Genomic DNA, 23545 nt, shown 5'->3' on the forward strand with positions numbered 1-23545 from the left:
TCGGCTTATTGTTTGAGCTGGACATATTTGGGTACACCACTGTTAATTGATGCAATAGCGTTGAAATGGGAGAGCAGTGTCCCATCTTAGATCTTACTGTACGTATATGGAGAACAGCAGCTCAGAATAAAATTTGGCATGGTCTAAATTGCCTGCATCCTGGTTTGAACAGGGGAAAAGTCAAGTTAGGTGGAAATTGTAATGTGGAGTGCCATTTCTAAATTGTAGACCAAGGTCAAACATGTTGTGAATTATTGTAATCCCTTTGAAGATGCAATTTAAAGAAGAAAAGCAGAGGATTATTGTTGTTATTTATTAAATTTCTACACCGCTCTTCATCTGAAGATCACAGGGCGATGGTGATTTTAAAGAGGAAATAAATAATATGGAAAAAATGAGAAATATATTTGTGGCAACAAAGGGGTAATTTGTCAGCTGCCTTGACATTTTCCTTGGCAGTTTCTTTTAAATTCTCAGCTTTCTGGGTAAATCAGTTTTAGTGTTAGAAATGAGGGCATTGTTGTTGAATGGCTGCCTAATAAGATATCTGTGAAGGTAAACCACCCTGGAAACATATTTCCAGATTTTAAACAGATTTTAAAAATAAATTTAAACAGCAGTGGTATAATTTAAAAGACAGCTATGTGATTTGTACAATTAGCTTTCCTTACCATAAACGTTCCTGCTTTGAGCAACATACAAAAGGATGTCTTCAATGGTCATGGATAAAAGCATGCTCCAAAGAAACATGTCAGTTGGCAAAGTTTTGATTGGCTCATTTTGACTGTCTGGTTCTTTTTTGCCTAATTTTTTTTCTTTAAACCACTGAATAGAATATAAAATGGATATTAGGTTACTAATACTTGCATTCACTTACCTGGTAGGTTCCATTGAATTAAGTGGAGTTCTGTGATGTAATTTTCTAGAATTTCAGATTTGTTGCACTATCTATGTGTGTGTTCAGTTTTGGAAATTGTAAGCAAAATTAAGCCACTAAATAGGACTAAGTTTGAAGCAGAATAGGGAGATCCTGACATATCTAACCAAGATGTCAAAGCATAAACATTAGAGCTGCTGTATAGAAATTTAATAGTGGTGGGTTTACTGTGCATTTGATCACATCAAAAATGCCTTGAATCCTGTTCCAGTTTGATCTCTTCACAAACATTAGTTCAGAGGATCCTCAGACTGAAATTTAATATTTGGTTCATCACATTATGAAGCTTGTGATTTATAGAGCAGAACCATCTTTTGTTACTGTTATTGGTATCCCAGAATGAAACTCATTATTACTTTTGTATTTATTTTAAATCACACATGCTTTAGTAATATTAACTTTTCTCAATCCACTGTTGCTTCTTAATCCAGAACTATATCTGCCTTCTCTTTGTACTGTACTTCCTTAGGTTAGTTTTATCTATTCCCATTGGATTCAATCAAGGCAAATGTAATGCTTTTTCTTTAAAACCTGCCCCTCCCCACATCCCCTTAGTGTATGTCCAGTACTTTGAACCACTTTCCTTCCTATAAGAAAGGAAATAGGATATTCTCAAGTATTATTATTTCCTGCCCATTCCAAAGGGCTTCTTTAGAACTTTGAAAAGTAGTATGATTTTTCCATTAAAAACACATATTACTTGATAGAGGAAGCACTCCAAATGTACCAGTTTCCTTAGGTGAATGAGTTGTTGGTATATAGCCACTGACTCTGAAGCAAACCTCTTAACTTGGTTTTAGCAGTGCCTTGCAAGGTGATTTGAAGTCTTGACACCAGGACTTCAAAGTGCTTTACGCCTGATGTCATTGTGATGCCCGCTTTACGAAATGTGCCTTTTTGTCCCTTTTTATGTCGGCATGTACTCTGTGTTGTCAGCTCTTCAAGCCAGAAATACTTGGAGAATGTATGTAAATGGCCAGCTGCTTGGTCAACAGTGAGGTTGATATTAGTTCATTCTTGGTGGATCATTCATAGAATTGTAGAGTTGGAAGGGTAAGGCTACCTTGAGTACTTGTCGTGATGTCTATATGCTGAAATGGAAAAATCAATGCCCAGAAATTACAGCTTAATATATGGATTCAAGAACTTAACCTATTAGACTTCCTCCATGATTTGATTTGAACATTATTGACATTAACAAGAATATTTCTTTCTAAGCTAGCGGCCAATTCATCCTCTGCCCTGTGAGAGAATGGCAGCACGACAGAGCAGTATTCATTTCAGAAATATCAAATACATTGTTTGGGAATTATAAATGTGTAATGGTGTGAGGAAGTAACTAATTATGCTAGATTGCTGTTGTGTCTTGTTCACAGAGCCTTCTGTCAAGTTAGCTGGCTTGTTTTTTGCGGTGTAATTTACCCACATGTGTGGGCAACTGTGCCTTCTTACCCAGTTGCTGTTTGCTTCTTGTTTCTGGACTTTAAATAGCATATCCAAAGGGAGCAGTCGTGTCTGTTGAAAAGTGATAATTTCCATGCTAAGTGCCAGGACTGCTTGATCATCATCAAGAGATAATTTCCTGCTAGTTGAAAAAAAAACGGCACAATACTTGGCATGCTTACTTGGAAGTAAATTCCACCATGATCCCTAATAAGTGTGTTTAGGGTTACAGACACAGGTTGAAATTATGTAGGTGATGTGGAGAGCAAAAGGATGCTTACATTATGTAATGAAAATTTATATAAAGGCACCCCGCCCCACTTATGCAGGGGTTAGTTCCGGTCCCCCGAGCACATAAGTGAAATTGCATAAAATGGGGTGTACCCTCTACAAAGCCTCTAAACAACCTCTTTGCTGCTCTCTCGCCAATCAATATAAAAAATACTGTACCCCAAAATGCAACCAAAATTGAAGCTCTGGGGCTGGCAGGAGGCTGGAATATGCGCAGGTAAATATCAGCTGCTGTGATACCCTGCACACCAGCTGTTAGGTGGGGAAGCTGAGCAGCTTAAACAAAGCCCACTGCACCTCTGCTCTCTTTGGGGCTTCCCCCGCCTTCACTGATGTCCTCTTTGGGCTCCAGGGAAGGCCTGCTCACGAGCCACAAGGACTCTCCAGCTCTCTCCTGTCATTTCCAGGTTTGAATTTATTTAACTATTTCTTGGCAAAACGCATATGAGAGTTGATCACGTGTAAGTAGGGGGATGCCTGTACACTATCTATCTGCCTATCTACCTATCTGATATAATTTATTTCATTGCCATCTGAATGAAAGTAGCTCAAATGGGGACAAACTAGTTTGGATCCTATGATAAGCAAACTTAAAGAAGTTCAGAGTGGAATGTTGCCTATCCCATCATCCCTGCAGCTACTTGTGTCTTTTCTAGAACGTTGGAGGGGACTTCTAAATAATAGAGGATTTGGCATGGGGATTAGGGTTCTGGGGTAGGTTGAAATCAAACCTGATTTGGCTTGGATCGTAAAGTACTCATGGGTATACCGTCCTGGGCTGGGATGGAGCCCATGGGACAAGACAACAAGGCAGGGCAGAAACTGCAGAACCACAGAGTGTTCTGTGCCCAACAGAGGTTGAAAGCAAATTGAGCCCCTTTAAGCCTCTACTTGCATGGTAGAGTATTCTTAAGGGGCCAACACCCTGATCTGAAGACAGCCACTCCTGTGATTTATAGCCTACTACCTACCACCTGGAGTGGTGAGGTCTTGATTTGGGCTCTCGGGCTCACAGGAGCGTCCATGAAGGTTCTGTCTGGTTGTCATGTGTGATACTGTCATGCTTAGGCTCAGTGGTCCCTTAATCTCCAGCAGCCAGGTACTCTACAGCTTATTTACTCCGTGTTGTGATCATTGCAGGGCTCTTGGGTCACAGCACCATGAATGAATGTTTCTTCTCCACCAGCCCCTTGAGCCCCATTCCAAGTAGTTCAGAAGGGGATCCTGAGCACTCCCAGTTAGAGGGCCGCAGCGGAGCAGGAGAAGAGGGACGCTTTCTGTCTTCAAACTTCCTTCAGTTAACTTACCTTGAGGTCCAGGCCTTTTCCACCCCTGCTTTGGAAGCCTTGGGCTTGTCTCATCTCACTCTTTCTCGCCACCTCCACGGTCTGACTCTGGAACGAATCAAAGCCCACTCAGCTTTTCCGTGGTGTGAAAATCAAGGAGATGCATTCTTGCAATCGGAAGGGAGCAACTGATGTGTAGGAGTTGGAATCATTTTGCCTTTTTAATAAGGAAACTGTCATTTTCCCTGAAGGAACACTTAGCACCAGGATTTTAAGGGAGTTTCAGGGCCTGGCTGTTGGGCTATGCCTCTTCAGAGTTTGGTTAATTCCTATCCAGAGAGAGCTCAGCCACTAATCTTATCTGGATGGCAACATGGTGAGAGTTGTGGGCGACCAAGCAGCCTGAGAAGACCCAAAGCTGAGATAAAGTAGGGTGCCCCTGTGCCTGTCACCAGCTTTGGTTTTTCTCTGACCAGAAGAGGGAAAGGATTAAGGTCGGAAGGCAAAAACATAGTGTAGGCATGTGGAGACTCCATTGCGGGTGAGCACACTATGTGTGCCTGTACAACAAATGACAGCCTTCATGGTGTACAAGGGCTGTACCACATCAGGCTGCAAGTGATGGATTACAAGACCGGGACAGCTGTGGCAGGTTAAGGCCCCAAGCTCTCTAAACATTATTTGTCAGAATTGAGCTTGTGTGTATTGCTCTTTAATCAAGTACTGTCCCCTTCCCAGAAGCCCTATGCAAGCACATCTCCTTTCCCCCCACTAACACCCAGCTAAATCCTATTCAGCCTTCTCACACACCATTGGTCATTTAGCATAACTTTTGCTTCCTCTCCCACTCTCCCATTTTCCATTCTCCCTACATTTCTGCTCAAAACAAAGCTTGCTTTCCCTGACCCCCCCCTCCCCCTGTTCTTTTCTACAAATTTCGAGAGTGGGTGCAGTGGCACATTTTTTTACCTGACCTGGCGTGCCCCGCAGAGTAGATCTGTTCACATCAAACTATAATTCTTTTCCGACAACTACAAATGTCACCTTGCCAACAAAGGTCCGTATAGTTAAAGCCATGGTTTTCCCAGTAGTGATGTATGGAAGTGAGAGCTGGACCATAAAGAAGGCTGATCGCCGAAGAATTGATGCTTTTGAATTATGGTGCTGGAGAAGACTCTTGAGAGTCCCATGGACTGCAAGAAGATCAAACACATCCATTCTTAAGGAAATCAGCCCTGAGTGCTCACTGGAAGGACAGATCGTGAAGCTGAGGCTCCAGTACTTTGGCCACCTCATGAGAAGAGAAGACTCCCTGGAGAAGACACTGATGCTGGGAAAGATGGAGGGCACAAGGAGAAGGGGGCGACAGAGGACAAGATGGTTGGATAGTGTTTTCGAGGTTACCAGCATGGGTTTGACCAAACTGCGGGAGGTAGTGGAGGACAGGGGTGCCTGGCGTGTTCTGGTCCATGGGGTCACGAAGAGTCGGACACGACTAAACGACTAAACAACAACAACACAAATGTACCAATTCTCCTTGCACCCCCTAGTGGCAGGTGCTACCCAGCAGCCATAAACTAAATTTAAGTCATTGAACAATGCAGAATCTGGAAAACAGGGGGCCTACCAAACACATCAGATTTTCAAAAACTAAACAGAAGGTACATCTTGGCACCGCACACTCCACTTTTTTCTTTCTTTTTAATATATATAAATCTACTGCTCCATACAGACGAATTTAAGTCTCCCCCGTATCATGAGAACCAGCTATGAGAAATATGTGGCTGTCGTGGTGGGCACTCTTAAACTGATGTAAGTGAGCTGTTTATTTAATCCAGTTTACTTGAAATTTGGACTGCTGGTACCCCATACCTGAGGGATTTGGCATACCAAATTTAATAGCAATAGGACAAATTATCTTGATTTTTCTTTTTTTTATGATTGGTGTTTTTTCACATTTTAAGCAGATCCCTCTTACTTTAATGATAGAGATGCTCCTGAAATCTGGATCCATATGAAGCATGCAAACTTTCAAAGGATTCGGTTTTTCTTGATGCAGAATTTGGCTTACTTTGGTGGAGAATGTTATCAGATTAGTGAGAATCTGAAGCATCTATGCTATTTGAGAGTATTTTGCCCCATTCAGCTTTGCAAAAAGGGTATTTTGAGAGTGGGTAAGGGAGGGCCAAAGCAACAGATCTCTCCACCACAGCCAATGTTTCTTTCACATCTGCCTCTTCTATGGCTGGCAACTGTTGGGCCAGAAAGCACTCCCACGAGTATGCATTTGGCCCATGGTCCACCATTTCCAGATATTCATTTCCCTTATCTTTTCCCCACACTTTTTTTTGTAGAGGGAGGTGACCTTTTGACTTTAGTGAATAGGAAAAGGCTCAGTATTCCCCATCCAACTCCCCTGATGATTTGCAAGTCTTATGTATTCAGAATGTGAGGAGGCTGTCTTACATTTTAGAGGTTGTTTTAAAACCATTGTTTACGTGTAAAAGCAAGACGGCTCTGTTTTGCTGTTCATGCCCATGCAAAACCATCATATACGGTATATTGTGGCACCAGAATCTGGAGCTTTTGGAAAATCAAGCTGTGTAGGAATTGCAGGTGTGCAAGAGCTGAATGGTTTCCATTTTCCCAACATGATCTGCAATATAATGCTAACCAACTGTTGACCTGGATGAAATTGGCCTGGGGGTGAACATGCCATTTATGATTCCCCAGCTGCTACTTGGCAGGGAGGAAATATCAGCATTCCCCTCCCCTTCTAGATTAGGAATGTTTTGTTTGCTAAGCAAGCTGTTTCTTTCATTCTTTTTCTGTAGGACGGTAATTCTGAGTGAAGGACCTTGCAAGCGCTACTAAGTGGTTATCATGGGCTTAATTGCGTTTCTGAAGACCCAGTTTATAGTTCACCTCCTGATTGGGTTCGTCTTCGTTGTGAGTGGGTTCATCATTAACTTCATCCAGCTATGCACGCTAATCCTCTGGCCTATAAACAAGCAGTTTTATCGAAGAGTGAACTGCCGCCTTTCCTACTCATTGTGGAGCCGTGAGTATGCTCTGATTTCTATGTGCCAACTAGGAATGTAGTTTCTTCAGACTACAGCGGGTAGGCCTCCTTAGGAGCAGTGGGGAACAATGTTTGTGGGTGCAGATGCTGAAACACTGATCTATAGTTGCTTCTGCTAGGCGTTGGGAATTTTTCTTGCACGGTGAACTTCTCTGCATGTACCATATTTCCCCCTTTTTCCATGTCCTTGCACCTAAAGGCCGGGGCTGAGGTGAGAACTCTCTGAAACACTATTGTAGGAATGGCATGTTGTGCAGAATATAGCCACACACACAAAAAAAACCAGCTCTCTGGAGGGGCCCTGTTCCAGCCCCTGCTTCTTCCCTCTCAACCCTCCAGAAAAACCACTTGCCTTCGTAGCTAGGATAGGCCCTTCATCCTTCCATACAGCAGGTATCCACAAGTGGTTGGGCATTGTTCCTTCCTCCTGTGGCATTGCTTTTAGTCCCAACAAGCCTAACTCTCACATACACCCTCTGTTGCCAGTGGAGGAGGAGATATGAAATATCCTGTTGCCTTGTTCCTCTTTCCACTCTTCATTTTTTTGTAATTTCCCAGCTTACAGCTTTCCTACCTTTCCCCCCCATATGTATATTTTATGTTTTCTCATTCTTTTCTAGTGCCTGTTTTTGTTCTTTTGTCTCATTTCCCAGTCCTTTAGACCGTCTTTTACTTTCAAATCTTTCAAATTTCTTGCACAAATGCCTGTTTTCTTACTCCCTACCAACCTTGTCTACTCTAGTATTCACTGCAGTGCTTCCCAAGTTTGTAACTTGGGGCAAAAGTTTTTTTAAACGTCTTCCATTGTAGTCACATTGCATTGGTTATTCAGAGAGCCTGAGGTATGACAGAAATTCTAGAGGGAGAGCCATCTCAGTTGTTTGTTTTTTAAAGCAAACACACACAAAATAGTCTTGTGTACCTTAAATATTTAACTGTTCTTAAATCTTTTAAAGTTTAAAGTGCTCTAAGGGACAGTTTTTCCTCTGAAAAATTGTTAAGGTGGAAAACAGACGCTGCAAACAATCCAGTTGAACTGGCTCATAGTGAACTGCTGCTAAAATGCTATTTCTTTTGACTAGGTTATTCCAGGAGCAAGTTCATTACTGAGATCGCTTGTGACATTTTTTGATGTTGTCGCCTAGAAGCGCTCCTCTTCGGGTCCTTATTTTGAAAAATGCCAAAGTAGCATTTCCACCAACCTGGCAGGAACAGGCTGGGGAAGGGTGCTTTTTATTTTTTTTACTTTTTTCTTGTCTTCATGTTTATAAGAGGGTACTGGGAAATAAAGATGAAATCATTTTAAGCATTAAATGGGCTTCTATTGTACCCAAACGCTTTCACTCAAGGAGTTTTATGAACAGCATGATCTACTAATACAGGGGTAGCCCACCAGATCTTGTTGGACTCCCAACTCCCATCAGCCTCAGCCAGCCTGGCCAGTGGTCAGGAATGATGGGAGTTGTAGTCCAACAGCAGTTGGAGGGCCCTGTGTTGGCTAGCACTGCACTAATATCACTAACAGTTCTTAAATTCAGACTGCTCACTTTGTTATCTTTATCCATGAAGAAATGTTAGCTTTTTGCTGAACGGTCATTTCCCCTGCTTTTCTTTCCCTTTGTTTCTTTCACTTACTCTGAGAACTCTGAATATTACTATGACAAGGCTATCTCTACAAACATACAATTCCAGTTGCAGCTCCCATTCAGGGTGGATCTTGCAGATTGACAGCTGACACTGGGTGTGTGTGTGTGCAAGGCTGGAAGGACATGGCAATTCAGGTTCATTAGGTGACCTCTTTAGTGAGACAGGGGAATAGATAACAGGCAGGTGGTTGGGAGTTGACAAAACTTCAATGCCAAAAGCTGGCCGTTTGGGCTTGTTTCAGAAGGGACATTGGTACGACATCCTACTAATGATAGAGCTCGTTTTTGTATCAAGGCAACAGATTCAATCTATGGCATCTTCGGTTTAAAAATCTTGAGAACAATAGCTTCTTGGAGAGCTTTGAACCATCATAGTTAGGTAGAGCTAGACAAGACATTCTGTTTCACTGTAATGCAGCTGAGTATACAGGTCATCTCCCAAACCTGTTTAGCTGGCTGGCTGTGTGAGATATAGAGGATTTTCCTGTATTCATAGGTAACTGTTTGGTTCCTGGAGGGGGGAAATAACTAGTTTTTTATTTAGCTGCCTTGCAGCTGTAAAGCAAAGTCTCAGTAGAAGGTTTCTAGTATTTACGTAGCCATTTAAAATCCAGGTCTTACACTGATTCCACCCCTGAGACTAGACTGACCGTGATGACAGCTGCGTTTTTAGCATTCTTTCTCAGGCTCTTAATCAGGACTCTTAATCTGTGTTCATCCTGATGTTGTTGAACTACAACTCCCATCATCTTTGACCACACTGGTTGGGGCTGATGGGAGATGAACTCCAACAGCACCTGCAGGGACCACAAGTTTCTTGACCCTGCTTTAGAGGATGTTAAGTCATTGGACTCCCCACACCTCTCTTTTCCCCAATGCAGAATTTGCTGTGAAAAGTAAATTTGTGTTTGTAGTGAAAAGCTGCCCTTTCCCCCTATGTATACCAGCTGAAGCACCCATGCATTTTGGAGCTCAATCTATGCTTTTTAAGCAGGCTGATTCACACAACACTCAGTATAACACGTCTCTTGAGGACTCGCAACTGAGTATGTGAAACCACCAAGCATGGCATTTAGTGTGATGTGGAAAGAGACGCAAGTCTCTGTTGATGGTGGTCCGTCATGATCATTGCGTACATAGTGCCGAATAAACTGACCTTTTTAGACTAGATCCCCCTTTCCAGATTGCTCTTCAAGAATATCTTAATTTAACTTTTTTTTTAAAAAAAAGCTTCATATACATTGTACACTTTAAAAAACAAACAAACCCCAGTATAACTATTTGATGAGGTAATTTTAGAACTGTAAACCTTTTCCTCACCATGGGATGCCAGCCATGTGAAAGTCATTCACAGACTGGCTCCCTTCAGAGATTTGAAGCTCTTGCTGTGCCGCTCTTAACTAAAACGATCAGTGCTGCACTTCTCTGAAAAAGCTTCTTTCCTGTTGTAGAGCAGCGCGGATGTTTCGTCTGACTTCCTGCAAAGAGAAAACACTTTGCTGCATATTTAATTCATGAAGGCAATCTATATTCCAGCCTTATTCATTCTAGCTACCTCCAGATGACTTAAGAAAAAAAAGAGGGGGGGGGCTCAGCATGTTCAGTTTTTACTCTCCTAGCAACAATAGCTCCATCCAAGTCTAAATGGATAGTTTACTGTTTGCAAGATTTTTGTACATTGCAGCTTGTACATTGAGTCCCTCCCCTCTGCTGTTTTTGGTTGTTTTGTTTTTTTGCATAATCTTTTTTTTTTTTAAAATGCCATGTCATTCTTTTCATTTTAAGGCTAAGTGATGTTCCACTCTTCAAGTTTTAAGACTAGACATAATAATAATAACAATAATAATAATATATTTATACCCCGCCCATCTGGGCTGGGTTTCTTCAGTCACTCTGGGCAGCTCCCAACAGATTATTATTAATAATAATAAAAAGCGATAAAACATCAAACATTAAAAACCTCCCTAAACAGGACTGCCTTCAGATGTCTTCTAAAAGTCAGATAATTGTTTATTTTCTTGACATCTGATGGGAGGGCGTTCCACAGGTGCAACAGGTGGGGGGGGGTTATTAACTTGGTGACCAGCTGATTAACACAAAGCTAAAGTTGTTAAAATATACATGTGTTAACATTTACAGATGGGTAGCCGTGTTGGTCTGCCATAGTCAAAACAAAAAAATTCCTTCCAGTAGCACCTTAAAGACCAACTAAGTTAGTTCTTGGTATGAGCTTTCGTGTGTATTTAAAGTTTGTTTGTTTGTTTGTTTGTTTGTTAATTAAATTAGTATACCACCCTTTATCCAAAGATCACAGGGCAGTACTGTATATATGTTGTGATACTTAAGGCTGAACCTACCAGCATCACTCTCTGTCTCTGTCTCACTCCTCACCTCCAGCGAACTTCCCTTCCTCAGATGTTGCTGAACTACAACTCCCATCAGCCTCAAAAAGCATAGCCAGTAGCCAGGGATGATTGGAGTTGTAATAAAAGGCACCGTTGGAAAAATACATCAGGAACCACTGTCAGGTTTATTGGGGTGGGACATTTCTGTACAAGGCTTAACAAGTAAAAAAAAAAAATTCATTCAGTTTCTAAGATGTCAATATTGGAGCTGTAAAAGCTCAGGAAAAGCAAAAGGATCTTGGGATTTTCCCAACACTAGTGAAGTCAGTACTTCAGGCTACAAACATTTCTTCAGAACCAATTCTCTGTTCCTTTTGCTTCCCCCCTCAAGCTGTTGGCAAGAACTGTCAGAAAAGATAGGGAAATACTCCTGGAGTCTAAAAGTTCCTCTTCAGGCTGTCCAGTATTAACAGAGGGTTCCCATCTTAAGAAAAGCAGACAGGCAAATATTGGCTGTGTTTGCATAGCAATGTAAGCCATAGTGAAAGCGCTCTTCCTCTAGCAAGAATAGAAACAACAAACCAGCATCACTAGTTTAGTGTTACATTCGAATAAGAGATTGTCGATTTGTTTCACTCCAGATGAACCACAGCCCTCTCTCTGGGCAGAACACTAAGCCAGGAGTCGTAGTTTGTTGCTCACACTAGGAGAGAAGTGAAGTAGGAGTAATCTCTGTATTCCTGTAGACCATTAACTATGGTTTACTGTAATGTGTGAACACAGAGAGAGATTCCAAATGGTCTGGTGGGATCTTGGGTTCCTTTATTCATTGGGCTACATTGCAGGTAAGGAACAACGTAGTCAGTTGTTATCTGCCTGCAGTTGTATGATGGGTTATAATTTTTTAAAAAATTCAGACAGTAACAGAAATGCATCAGTGCTTGTAAACTGGTGCAGAACAAAATGTGGCCACTTCCCTTTTTAAAACACCAGAGTCTTTTATGAGTGATGCAGGTTTAAAACAAGTTCTGCTGCAGTAAGCTGCCATCTGAACAGGGCCTTGGGCTGGTGCTGAGGCAATGCTGCTGACTGCTTACTCATCATCATTAAACGATCAAATAGGCATTGAGACTGGAAGGGAGCACACAGTGCATAGCTGTCAACTTACAGATTTGAAAATAAGGGACCAGCAGCCTTGAAAATAAGGGATCAGCAGCCAAAATAAGGGATTTTCAGAGCACAGGTATGTTCAACTTCTGAGCCCCTCCGAGCCAAAGGCAGAAAGCCCAGCCAGCAGCCAAACGAAGCCTCAAGCGGTGGTTCCCATAGCGCAGCAACCCGGCAAAGTGGATGCAGCAAGGAAATCCACCGTCACCTCTCCGCTGGGAAGCGCTGAGCAAAGGCGAGTCCCCAGGCAACGCGGCCGATTTGATCGGCATCAGGCATGCAAGCTCCACCCCCCCAGTCGTTCTTAGACTCCTTATTGGGTGAGCAACGCAGCCAAGCAACATAGCTGGAGCCTCCCTCCTCTCTGGCTAGCAGGTAGGAAGGGAGAGGAGCTGCTTCTTTTGAAACCTGGGAAATTTAAGGGAAATCATCAGTAAGGGACAGCATCAGGACACGGCACTGGGATAAGGGACTTTCCCGCCAAATAAGGGACAGTTGACAGCTATGACACAGTGGCTGAGATTCCATGCAAACCATGGAGCCACAGAGCAGGAATAGCGACTGCTTTGCTCCTCCCTCAGTCCTTCTGCTGCCATGCTACCCAGAGCTGAGCTATGTCTTGTAGAAAGCAAACCAAGAAAAAAGGCTATGGCTATAGCTCATGGCTTGTTTAGCACAAGACATGGCTTATCTCTGGGTAGCACAGCAGCAGAATTGGGCAAGGAGCAAAGCAGTTGTGGTTTTTTGCTCTGTGGTACTCGCACAGTATAGTTTGACTAAGCGTTACAAGCAAAGTAGGCCATTGGGAACATACGCTCTGTTTCTGATCCTGATGAGGGAGGGCCTAGGTGGCAAATTCCCAAATTTTACAGATAGTTCACTTTCTCAGCTCACAGCCCAGCACTCCACAGATAAGGGCAGCATCAAAGCAAGCCAGTTAGCCTACATCAACGAAAGTGGATATCAACATATATGAGCTCATTGCTACAACAGCTACCAATTAATAGTGGGGTTATATTGACTACCAAGATGGCTTCTGGAACAGTTCGCCTCTGGTTCAACACACCTGTTTACCTCTAGCTGCAGTTAATATTGCTGGGTTCGCTGCGGTTAGGTCCTGCAGGGAAAACGTATGTTGCAGGACAGAGGGAGAGAGTGAGTGGAGGAAAGGAATGAACCGTCCTGTGCACCACTCCCAGTTACTTAATCATATAGTTAATTAAATGGCAGAGTTATGTTTGTATCCCAGCAAAAATTATCGGAATTGGATAATGTGGTTGGGTAATCGTAACAGCTTTTGAAACAATGGTTGGTGATCTTCCTCTTGATCAGAATGGTTGACTTGTTTGGCATTGGAAACTGTATTGTAAACTTCAGCCAATTTGATTTAAAAGTGCTCTTGCAGCCCTGAAATTCATATCTTTTAAGGCTGAAAGTGGAGCTTTTAAATAAAGAAAATTGTCATCAGTAAGAAACTAGGGTGTTCAAAACAAAATCCCTGAAAATTGTTTGCTTCTGCCCTGTATAGATAGTATATAACTGCACATTTAACAGAGTTAAAAAGGTTGGAAATAACAGTCTGCCATATACAGTGGTGTAAAACATTAAGGCCTAATCTACTTTCTTTATTTCCTTCTGTGACTTAGAATTAGTGATGTTGCTGGAATGGTGGTCTGGTACAGAATGCACTTTGTTCTCAGACCAGGCTACAGTCGATAAGTTTGGAAAAGAGCATGTCATCATCATTCTGAACCACAACTTTGAAATAGACTTTCTGTGTGGCTGGACCATGACAGAGCGATTTGGCGTCTTGGGGGTGAGTGGATCGAACTTGTAGCCTTGTATATCTTTTAATTTGAGGGGTAGGGTCAGGTTTATTTTTCACCTTGGGAAAGGGAGGCAGCTGGGGTGGGTGTTTAAATGGTCACACTGGATAAATTTCCTTCCCACTAACAGCAAAATTAGATTCAGGTAGGTAGCCGTGTTGGTCTGACGCAGTCAAAATATATAAAAAAACTGTCCAGTAGCACCTTAGAGACCAACTAAGTTTGTTCTTGGTGCATGCACACTTCTTCAGATACACTGAAACAGAAGTCACCAGACCCTTATATATAGTGGGAGGGTAGGGGTTTTTCTCAGGAGGGTAGTAGGAGATGGGTGATTGACTCAATGGGTATAGTAAACCTGTTGATGACTGTTAACGACTGCAATTAGTCCTACAGCAAGGGATAGTATGCAGATGATTAGCATATGTAATGAGACAGGAATCCAATCCAAAAGTAGGATTGAGCATTTCAAACTCAGACAGGTGAGACAAAGATTCACATTCCCAATTCAGTTCAATTGACCTTGGACCAATCTCTCTCCTCCTCCCCTTTTACACACACAAACATACAAACACACAGAACCCACCCTAACACATAGGGTTGTTGTGAGGATAAAATGGGGAGAAAGCCATGTTTTCTAGAGCTCCTTGGAGGTAGGATATACTAATAATAATAATAATAATAATAATAATAATAATAATAATAATAATAATATAAATAAATAAATAATATTATGTGACTAGTAATTTCCAGGAAAGAAAAAAACAACATCACCTTACTAGGCCGCTTCAGAACAGTTTTGGAAATGGCACTATTTGTAAATGATGTGTTATAAACAAACAAATGGATACTATCTTGTGGTGTTCCTTTCAGAGTTCAAAAGTTCTTGCTAAGAAAGAGCTGTTGTACGTGCCCCTAATTGGCTGGACATGGTACTTCCTGGAGATTGTTTTCTGCAAAAGGAAATGGGAAGAAGACAGAGATAAAGTTGTCGAAGGTCTAAAACGATTGTCCGATTATCCAGAGTATATGTGGGTAAGTTAAGTTTTGCAAGGCCTGTCCTTGGCACTTTGAACAAGATGGTGAAAGGTGTGGTCTTCCTGCATGGTGTTTGGGGGGGGGGCATATTAAGATTTTTTATACAAATCTGTATGCAGATTCATGTCTAATAGTATATAGCCTTCAATGTCTCACCTCAGGTAGGTTGTGCAGCTGTCTTTGGTTTAAACCTTTCATGTGCACAGCTTATTCAATGAATTCCAACTTGAAATTGGCAGGCGTGTTTGTGTATGGTACAAAAGTATGGGCCGGATTCAACTAGCTGGACCAGTTAGCCTTCCATTCTCCTCTCTTGAACCCCCTAAATTGGTTCAAGGGGGGAGATTATTCCATCAGGCAAGCAGCAATGCTTGAGCTGACAGAACAATCTCCTTAGTGCTATGTTGAATTTCTCCCATTTTTTTAGTATGAGGTACAGATGTGACCCTGCAACATCACTGTATTTGGATATAGTATTAATATGCTGAATACTAACACGCAATGCACAAATGGTCTGATGTGCTCCAAATTTACATGTTGGGAATCTCCCCCTGAAAAAATACAGTTTTTAATATCGTTATTGGAAAACTAAGTGATGAAATGACCCTAAAGAGGATGCTTTGAGCATGTGAGGAAATCTGAGGTATGGGCATGTTCTCATTCTAAATGAGTTCTGGGTCAGGGTCTCCTATTTGAGCCTGAGGCCTTAAGACCTAGGAATAGGTGGAATTCAGACATCAGCAAAAGTGCTGAGCCCTCTGTTCAAGTCAGGATGGTGATGGGAGGCAAAACACTTCAACAGAATATGTCCAGCAAGCAAATAGTCATGGGTGGCAGTCTAGTGCTGGTTAAAGCTCTCTGGAGAGGGGGATAAAGTGTTGCAGCAGGGAGGAGTGTGGCATTGAAAATCTCCCCATGAAAGATGTGGTGGTGCTCTGGTTCTGAGGTCCATGCTCTAACCATACTGGTAAGTCTCCTCGTGTACCTGTTGCCAGCTCTGGGACTGGCATGGTACTGAAGGTGAGAGAGATTTTAGAAGCTGAGGGGCGTTCTGGAGAGGAATGATTGGTAAAAGCAATGGTGCCTGAGGATTCTTCTCCCTTCAGTGGCAGCCTCCTGAAATGATTGAGGGAGAGGGTTTATCAGTGGCCACTAGGCACCATGGCTGTGTTCTGCCCCCATAGGTGGAGGCTGTATCCCTCTGACTACCCAGTTGCTTGGAACCGCAGGTAGGCAGAGTACTGTTGTCCTTAGGCATATGGTTGGCTACTATGAGAACAGGCTGCTGGGCTTAGATGGGCCTTTGGCCTGACCCAACAGAGCTCTTCTTTTGTCTCTGGGTCCTTGGTGTCATGCAATCTTTCCACTGATGCAGAAGTTTATGAATCCAGATACTGGTCCCCAGCAAACTCTCATCATATGATTTCTTTATTTGAGAAGTAACACTTGGATGTTTCTTCCACCCCTCCCCTCTTGTTCTGTTCCATTAGTTTCTTTTGTACTGTGAAGGAACTCGTTTTACAGAGACCAAGCATCGTATCAGTATGGAAGTGGCAGAATCCAAAGGATTGCCTAAGCTCAAATATCACCTGTTGCCCAGAACCAAAGGTTTCACAACTGCCGTCCAGTGTCTCAGGGGAACAGGTATCTATTTCCTTGGCCTTCCTTGCAGTGTTTGTGGATGTGATTCTTGAGCGCATTCATTGCTGTTGGTCCCCAGATTATTATTATTTTCTTCAGTGGAAAATCAGTATTGACTTTAATGTTGACGTTTTAGACTGCTGGATTTTATTTCGTAATTAGTTCTTAATACGTTAATTAGTTCCCCTTTGAATTCAGAGAAATTAATACTGCTACTTAGCACTTCACATTTCTAAAGTGGTGTGCAAACATTGACTAATTAACGCTCCCAGCGTGCATGTGAGGTGTAAGTTCGTGTTATGCCACACAGACAAGGCTGTTAAATAGGACAGATGGCTGGCCAAATACAATTGTGGGTTACAAGTTTTGCTATGTCTTTCCAGACAACAGCATCAAAACTGTTCTGCAGAATCTGGGGAGGTTAGGAAGACATAAAAAGTCACAATGTCCCCTTCCCTACTTACTGGTGGAAGGTTTATCACATTCATGCCATTCCTCATCCACATTCCTCTCCCTTCCCAATCTACCCAGGTGTTCTAAAAGTGTGACAGTGTTTTTTAAAGACTGTTGATAAAAGATTATGGCACTTCCCTTTGCAAGTTGAAATTATCCCCCACCTCCACTCAGCACAACCCAGAGAAGTATAAATGTGATTTAAATCCTGAGGAAATAAAAGAGTGTGTAGCTTCCACTTAAGTGCTTAAATACTATTGATTCAGGAGCACTTATTTACATGTACTTTCCTCTGGATTGTGTTTAATCCATAAGAGCCACTTGAATCTAGGAAAGACAACAGAGTTGAATCTGGATGAAGAACTGCCTTGAGCAAAACACTGGCTTGGATTAATTTCCCTTTTCTGCTAGATGGGAAATATTTTAACACACATTTCAGCATACTTGTGAGATTCTGAGAGGTGAAGATACCTTATATTAATGTTAATTTTTTCTTTCTATATGTGAAGTAATTTCCCTTGTGTTTCTGTGAGTCACATATAGATACCCGTCTTCATGTATGTATAATCTCAGGGTTCTTCACTTCTGTTGGCTGCAACATGACTAAGATTCACATCCATTAAAACTTAACACTAAAGCTGAGTTCAGATTTAATCACCAAACCACAACTTAGTGTTACATAAAGGAGGCTCTGACTCATGAGCTCCCTCGTTTCTTTTTCTTCCCTGTATGCTCAAACAATCTGGTTCTCTCCATTATTTCGGTTTTTGGAGCAAACCATAGTTTGCTGTTGTGTTGTATACAAACAGGGTAACTCGCTTCAGATGTCATGTTAAACCACTGTTTAGCATTAAATGCATGAACCTGCTCCCTGTCCCCTCCTCTGGCTTGACTACAAGGAAGAGATCAAAAGTGTTCACTAACCATTGCGTTTAGCTTTATCATGTCCCCCTCCCAACACACCACAGAAAGCGAGTATCAGAAACCGCAGTTTGATCTTAGCTTGTTTGATAAACCATGATTTGAGCTAACTACCATTTGTCGCAATTCAGATGAAACAAACACTGCTTCTGAACTTCTCTTCACTCATGTGCCAAAGGAGGAGAGGGGCATGGGGAGTGCATGAACCAGAGACATGTTCAGTAGCAGTAAAACAGCGGGACACTTTGGGAATTTTGAGAAAGCAGTAAGATGCTTATTCACGTCCCACTCAATGCAGTGAATGCGGCTGGTCCTAACCAATTTAAATGCTGTTGGAATTGCAGCACAGTTTTGTGTTGACGTTGTCCGGCCAGTGGAGCATTGTACTTGGGAGAATGATGTGCTTACAGTCTCAGGAGCCTCACCTTCTTATTTGGAACTCTGTTTGTATGCCTTGTTATAACAATTAAATAAGTTGGATCCTAGAGGCTAAAATAATGGTGACCTCTTCTTGTTTGCCACAGTTTCAGCCGTGTATGATGTAACGTTAAACTTCAGAGGAAACAAGAACCCCTCCTTATTAGGAATCCTTTATGGGAAGAAATACAAAGCTGATATGTGTGTCAGGTGAGCATGGCATGTATTTGAGAGCATGGCACGTATTTCAGAATTGTCACAGTGTCCAAATATGGTGGTAAGCCTGCCTCCTTTTCCCCATGTTCTTTCACCGCATGGATTTGGGATACTTCAGCTGTTCAGGCTTAGTATGGAAGAGCCTCTTTCCCGCCATTAATATTAGAAGACGAAGGCTGTTGCGTGCATCCAGCACGACTATGAATTCTGTAAAAGTAACACTTGGCTCTGCCTGCCATTTCAGCATCTTCCATATTTGGTTTGACAGACCCATGTGGTCGTGGGAAAGTACATTATGTAAAGCTCCATAAATTCCTACTGCCCTCTTTTAAAGATTGGTGAACTGCATAGTACAGTCATTCATGTCTTTTAGATAGCTGAGTCCAGTCTGGCTCGAAGTTCTGAGATCCAGTTGCCTATGCTTTTTCGGCTAGGCCTGCTGTTCAGCCATATGAATGGATGGCCCATCTCCTCTGTTTTTGTTTTGTTCAGTAAAAGACTTGCCAGGAATGCTTTCTGACTGGATCCGCTTCAGGCGTATCTGAAGCAAGTCATTTCTACCCTTGTGAATGGTGATGAAGGAGGCTTTGTCATCTCTTTGGTGCCCCACAAATATACATGTCATCAGGCTTGCCACAATCTTTGCTTTTTATGGCCCTAGGAAAAGAAGAATTATCTAGTTCTGTCAAACAGAAAGCCCTGAAGGATTATGGGGCTTTTGGGGATCTCCAAAGTGGTCCACAGCTCACCTTTCACAAAAATTACTGAACCATCTCCAGACATTGCCCCTTGTACAGCTCATGGAATGACATGGCAGTGGCTGCCATTACTTGCCTCTCCCACCATAATTTTTTTTTTTAAAGCAAGCATTTTAACTCACACCGGTGCTGTGTTCTGAAAGACATGTGCTTTTGGGCGAGGAGTTATAGTTCAATGGGAGAGCACATGATTTTTTAGATTTGTAGAGTTAGAAGAGGGGAAATGGGTGGCGCTGTGGTCTAAACCACTGAGCTTCTTGGGCTTGCCGATCGGAAGGTTGGCGGTTCAAATCCCCGCGTCTGGGTGAGCTCCCTTTGCTCTGTCCCAGCTCCTGCCAACCTCGCAGTTCGAAAGCACACCAAAAAAAGTGCAAGTAGATTAATAGGTACTATTCCATTAGGAAGGTAAATGGCATTTCTGTGCACTGCTCTGGTTTGGCCACAAGCGGCTTAGTCATGCTGGCCACGTGACCCGGAAAAACTGTTGGCTCCCTCGGCCAGTAAAGTGAGATGTGCGCCACAACCCCAGAGTCATTCGCGACTGGACTTAGCTGTTAGGGGTCCTTTACCTTTACCTTTTTTAGAGTTGGAAGGGATTCCGGGGGTCATCTAGTCCAATCCCTTGTGGTGCAAGAATCTCAACTAGACAGATGACCATCCAGTTTCTACTTAAAAACCCCCAAGGAAGGAGAGTCCACCACCTCTTGTGGGAGTCTGTTCCACTTGCACCCAAAGGTTCCCTGGTTAGATCCTGCTCCAGAGTAGGTGCTCAGAAAGACCCTTGGATGCTGCCAGTCAGAGCCAACAGCGCTCAGCTCAACAGACAAGTTGTGTCTTATGTTCCCAGCTTCCTCAAGCCAACAAACTAAAACGGCATTATTTGTTATACAGCTATAACAGGGCAGCCAAGTTCCAAAGAGTCACAGTCTGTGTGATTCCTCAACAGAATCTCTATTGTCGTTTTAACCTTTGTCACTACTTAAGAGTAGATGGACCACAGGAATTTCTTCACTAACTTCAAGTTCCTGTGGTTATCTGACCCAAGCTTTGGTCACCATTGGCCTGTAGCCTTCATTTGGGTGAAAGAAAGAGAATCATGCCACTATTTTTTTTTAAAAAAATATAGCACTTCTCAATAAACTCACCCATCCATTTTTGTACAAAGCAAGAAGTGTTCCGCTGTGCAACCTATGTATTCTGGCTGTGGGCACCCCCTAGTGGCAAATTCATGGTACAGATGTGACAATACAGGGTTTTCACTTTAGCTTGTGTTCATCTAGAGCAGAACACTCAGTATAAGTAGCATAGAAGTTGTAATTGTGATGCTCATTCTTTATTAAATGCTCTTTATTGAACCTTTTTTTAAAAAACAAACAAACCAGGAGGTTTCCACTAGAAGATATCCCTTTGGACGAAAAGGAAGCAGCAAAGTGGCTCCATAAACTTTACCAAGAAAAGGTAAATCACTTGTCCTGCCTCTAAGATCTTATGGAATAATATGCTAATTGAATGAAATCTCAAAGAAGACAGCATTGCTGTAAGGGAGCAACTAGATGTGATATGGAAGATCCTTTGTGGAAGATCTCCCATGGTTCTTTTAACATAAACATGTTTTCTACCATGGGGAAAGTGCTTTGACATTTGTCCACATTCGTATCTCAGGATAAGGTGTGCCAAGCTGAATGTATATACTCTATGTTAGACCATGGTGATGCGATACGTTGCTTCCTCCTCAAATGGGGCCCCAATCCTGTCTTTTCTATATCATGTGAATTTTACTGAGCAATGGGGTTTCACAGTAGCAAAAAAAAGGGGGGGGGGAATGGATATACTAACACTGAACAAAACATCAGGAATCTGATTTGTTCTAAAGATGATACTTCATTGTATGAGAGAGAATACTAATTCAAGAGAAAACTAATTCAAGAGAAATACTAATACTAATTCAAAAGAAAACTTCTGCTAATAAAGGTTCCATCGGGTTGGGTGGCCTGCTTTCCTTCATTTTTCACATTCATCCCTAAGGCAGCATTGAAATAAAAACCCCACTGAAATCAATGGGGCTGATTTCTTAAGTGTTTTAGAATCTGCCCAAGTCGGATCCTCACCCCCGCCAGATAAAGGGTTTGAGGGTTCTGTGCTAATCTGATCTGCAAGCTATGGTTTACCAGCGGCACTGTGCATTCTTACTTGCTTCTTTACGCTGCCCTTGTCAGTGGAAATGGAAATAGTTGGAGACTAATTACCATGTATTGTATATAGCAGTTAAATCAGTGGGGAAAATAAAAGGTAACCTAATACAGTTACAGCTCACTCGATGCAGCTCCCCTTAGGGGAATAATAAGCTTGAAACTGAAGATGGTTTTACACGGTAACAGCAACTTTTATGTAAGGGCTTGGTGCATGATAGACACCAAAGGAGAAGCCTCAAGGATGTGAGCACAGGAGCCTGGGGCTTGTATGGGCTCATGCAGTTCTAAAACCAAGGTTTTGGGTTACATGCAAATGCAGCCTAAGTTTACTACCTTCTAACTTTCTGCAGTTGATTGTGCGAATGGGGCCCTGAATTCTCGGGGCTGCCTGAGATTAACTTGGGTTCATCCATTGCCACATACTTCTAAGGACAAGTTGTGTTTTGTTTAAGCAGTAGCCATAACACTTGATGGGACTAACAGTAGTTTCAGGTTAACACTTCATGACTAGGTTACATGAATAATGTAAAGTGTGACATTGACACACCTTTCAGCTTGCTGGGAGACTGTATTTTATTTATATTTTGTTTTCTTACCATATCCTGCCATTTAACCATCAGGGAACACCATCTCCTATCCAGACAGTGATGGCATTCAGAAGAAGGCACAATGAATATAGAAAGGATTTGGTTGGCAATAGAGTAGCAGAGCCTAGTTTCACTAAAAAGGTGTTTTTGCTTTTTAAGTAATCATGATGGAACAGAAAATACAGATTGCTTCTGCAGCAACGAGTACTGGGTCACAGAGACCTGCCTCTGTGACCATATTAAAATGTACAGGCATTGAATGATATGAATGCACCCCTGTGTGTCCCCAAATTAGAAAGGTTTTTCTTTCTCTCTTCAAGGATGCTTTACAAGAGAAGTATAATCAAGAGGGTACGTTTCCTGGAGAGCAAATCAAACCTTGCAGAAGACCATGGACTCTCCTCAACTTTCTGTTCTGGGCCACCATTGTCCTGTCTCCTCTTTTCAAATTTGGTTTTGGCATTTTTGCAAGCGGATCTCCTCTCTTGATTCTTTCATTCATGGGCTTTGTTGGAGCAGGTAATAAACGCTGAGCTGAATGTGTACATCTGTATCCTGTGATACAGCCAGGTCATTTGCTCAGCTTGTTAGCTGACTTGCAGTGAGGTGGGGAAGGAAGATTGTGTTAAGACAAATAAGAACTGCATCCATCTATCTATCTGTACTGGAACACAGTGGTTGTTAGACCTAATAATTAGCACTTTGAGAAGTATACTCAGAATCTTGTCCAGTCGTACCTTGGTTCTCGAACAGAATGCGTTCTGGGAGTCCGTTCAGCTGCCGGAAACGTTCGAAAACCAACGCGCAGCTTCCGATTAATCAGAAGCCGTGGAAGCCACTCCTGGCGTTCGGCTTATGAAAATTGTTCGAAAACCAGAACACTCACTTCCAGGTTTCGATCATTTGAGAGCCGATTTGTTCGGGAGCCAAGGCATTTGAGATCCAAGGTATGACTGTATTTTGATTATCTTTCCCAATCAAGAGCTCAGGATAGGTTACAATATACACTTCATTTTCTTTTTACAGTAGCCCTATAATAAGTTAAGGCTGAGCAACAGTTACTTCCCTAAGACCATCCAGACAAACCTAATACATTAGCCCTTGCATCACATAGACGTTGTTGTTGTTGTTGTTGTTGTTGTAGTATTTCTATATCACCCTTCATCTGAGGAACACTGGGCAGTTTACAGTATAAAAACACAAAAGTGCATAACATAGTAATAAACACAAACAATGCTACACACACAGTTTGAATGGATTGTTAAATATATTTTAAAAATTAGTTTAATTGTTGTACCT

General features: G+C 42.2%; 1 protein-coding gene across 3 annotated transcripts in view; it reads left to right on the top strand.

The window, feature by feature from the left end:
* The window catches only part of AGPAT3 (1-acylglycerol-3-phosphate O-acyltransferase 3), a 71442-nt gene that overhangs the window by 43564 nt on the left and 4333 nt on the right, over positions 1-23545 (top strand). For all 3 annotated transcript variants that reach the window (XM_077927372.1, XM_077927373.1, XM_028727316.2), the window contains exons 2-8: positions 6792-7018; positions 13844-14013; positions 14897-15058; positions 16552-16705; positions 18601-18703; positions 20850-20925; positions 22567-22765. In XM_077927372.1, coding sequence (XP_077783498.1) covers positions 6841-7018; positions 13844-14013; positions 14897-15058; positions 16552-16705; positions 18601-18703; positions 20850-20925; positions 22567-22765 — 1042 coding nt within the window. In that variant the 5' untranslated portion in view covers positions 6792-6840. The remainder of the gene's footprint in view (positions 1-6791; positions 7019-13843; positions 14014-14896; positions 15059-16551; positions 16706-18600; positions 18704-20849; positions 20926-22566; positions 22766-23545) is intronic.

The sequence above is a fragment of the Podarcis muralis genome, chromosome 4 (genome assembly GCF_964188315.1).
Source record: "Podarcis muralis chromosome 4, rPodMur119.hap1.1, whole genome shotgun sequence".
In the NCBI taxonomy this organism is placed as follows: Eukaryota; Metazoa; Chordata; class Lepidosauria; order Squamata; family Lacertidae; genus Podarcis; species Podarcis muralis.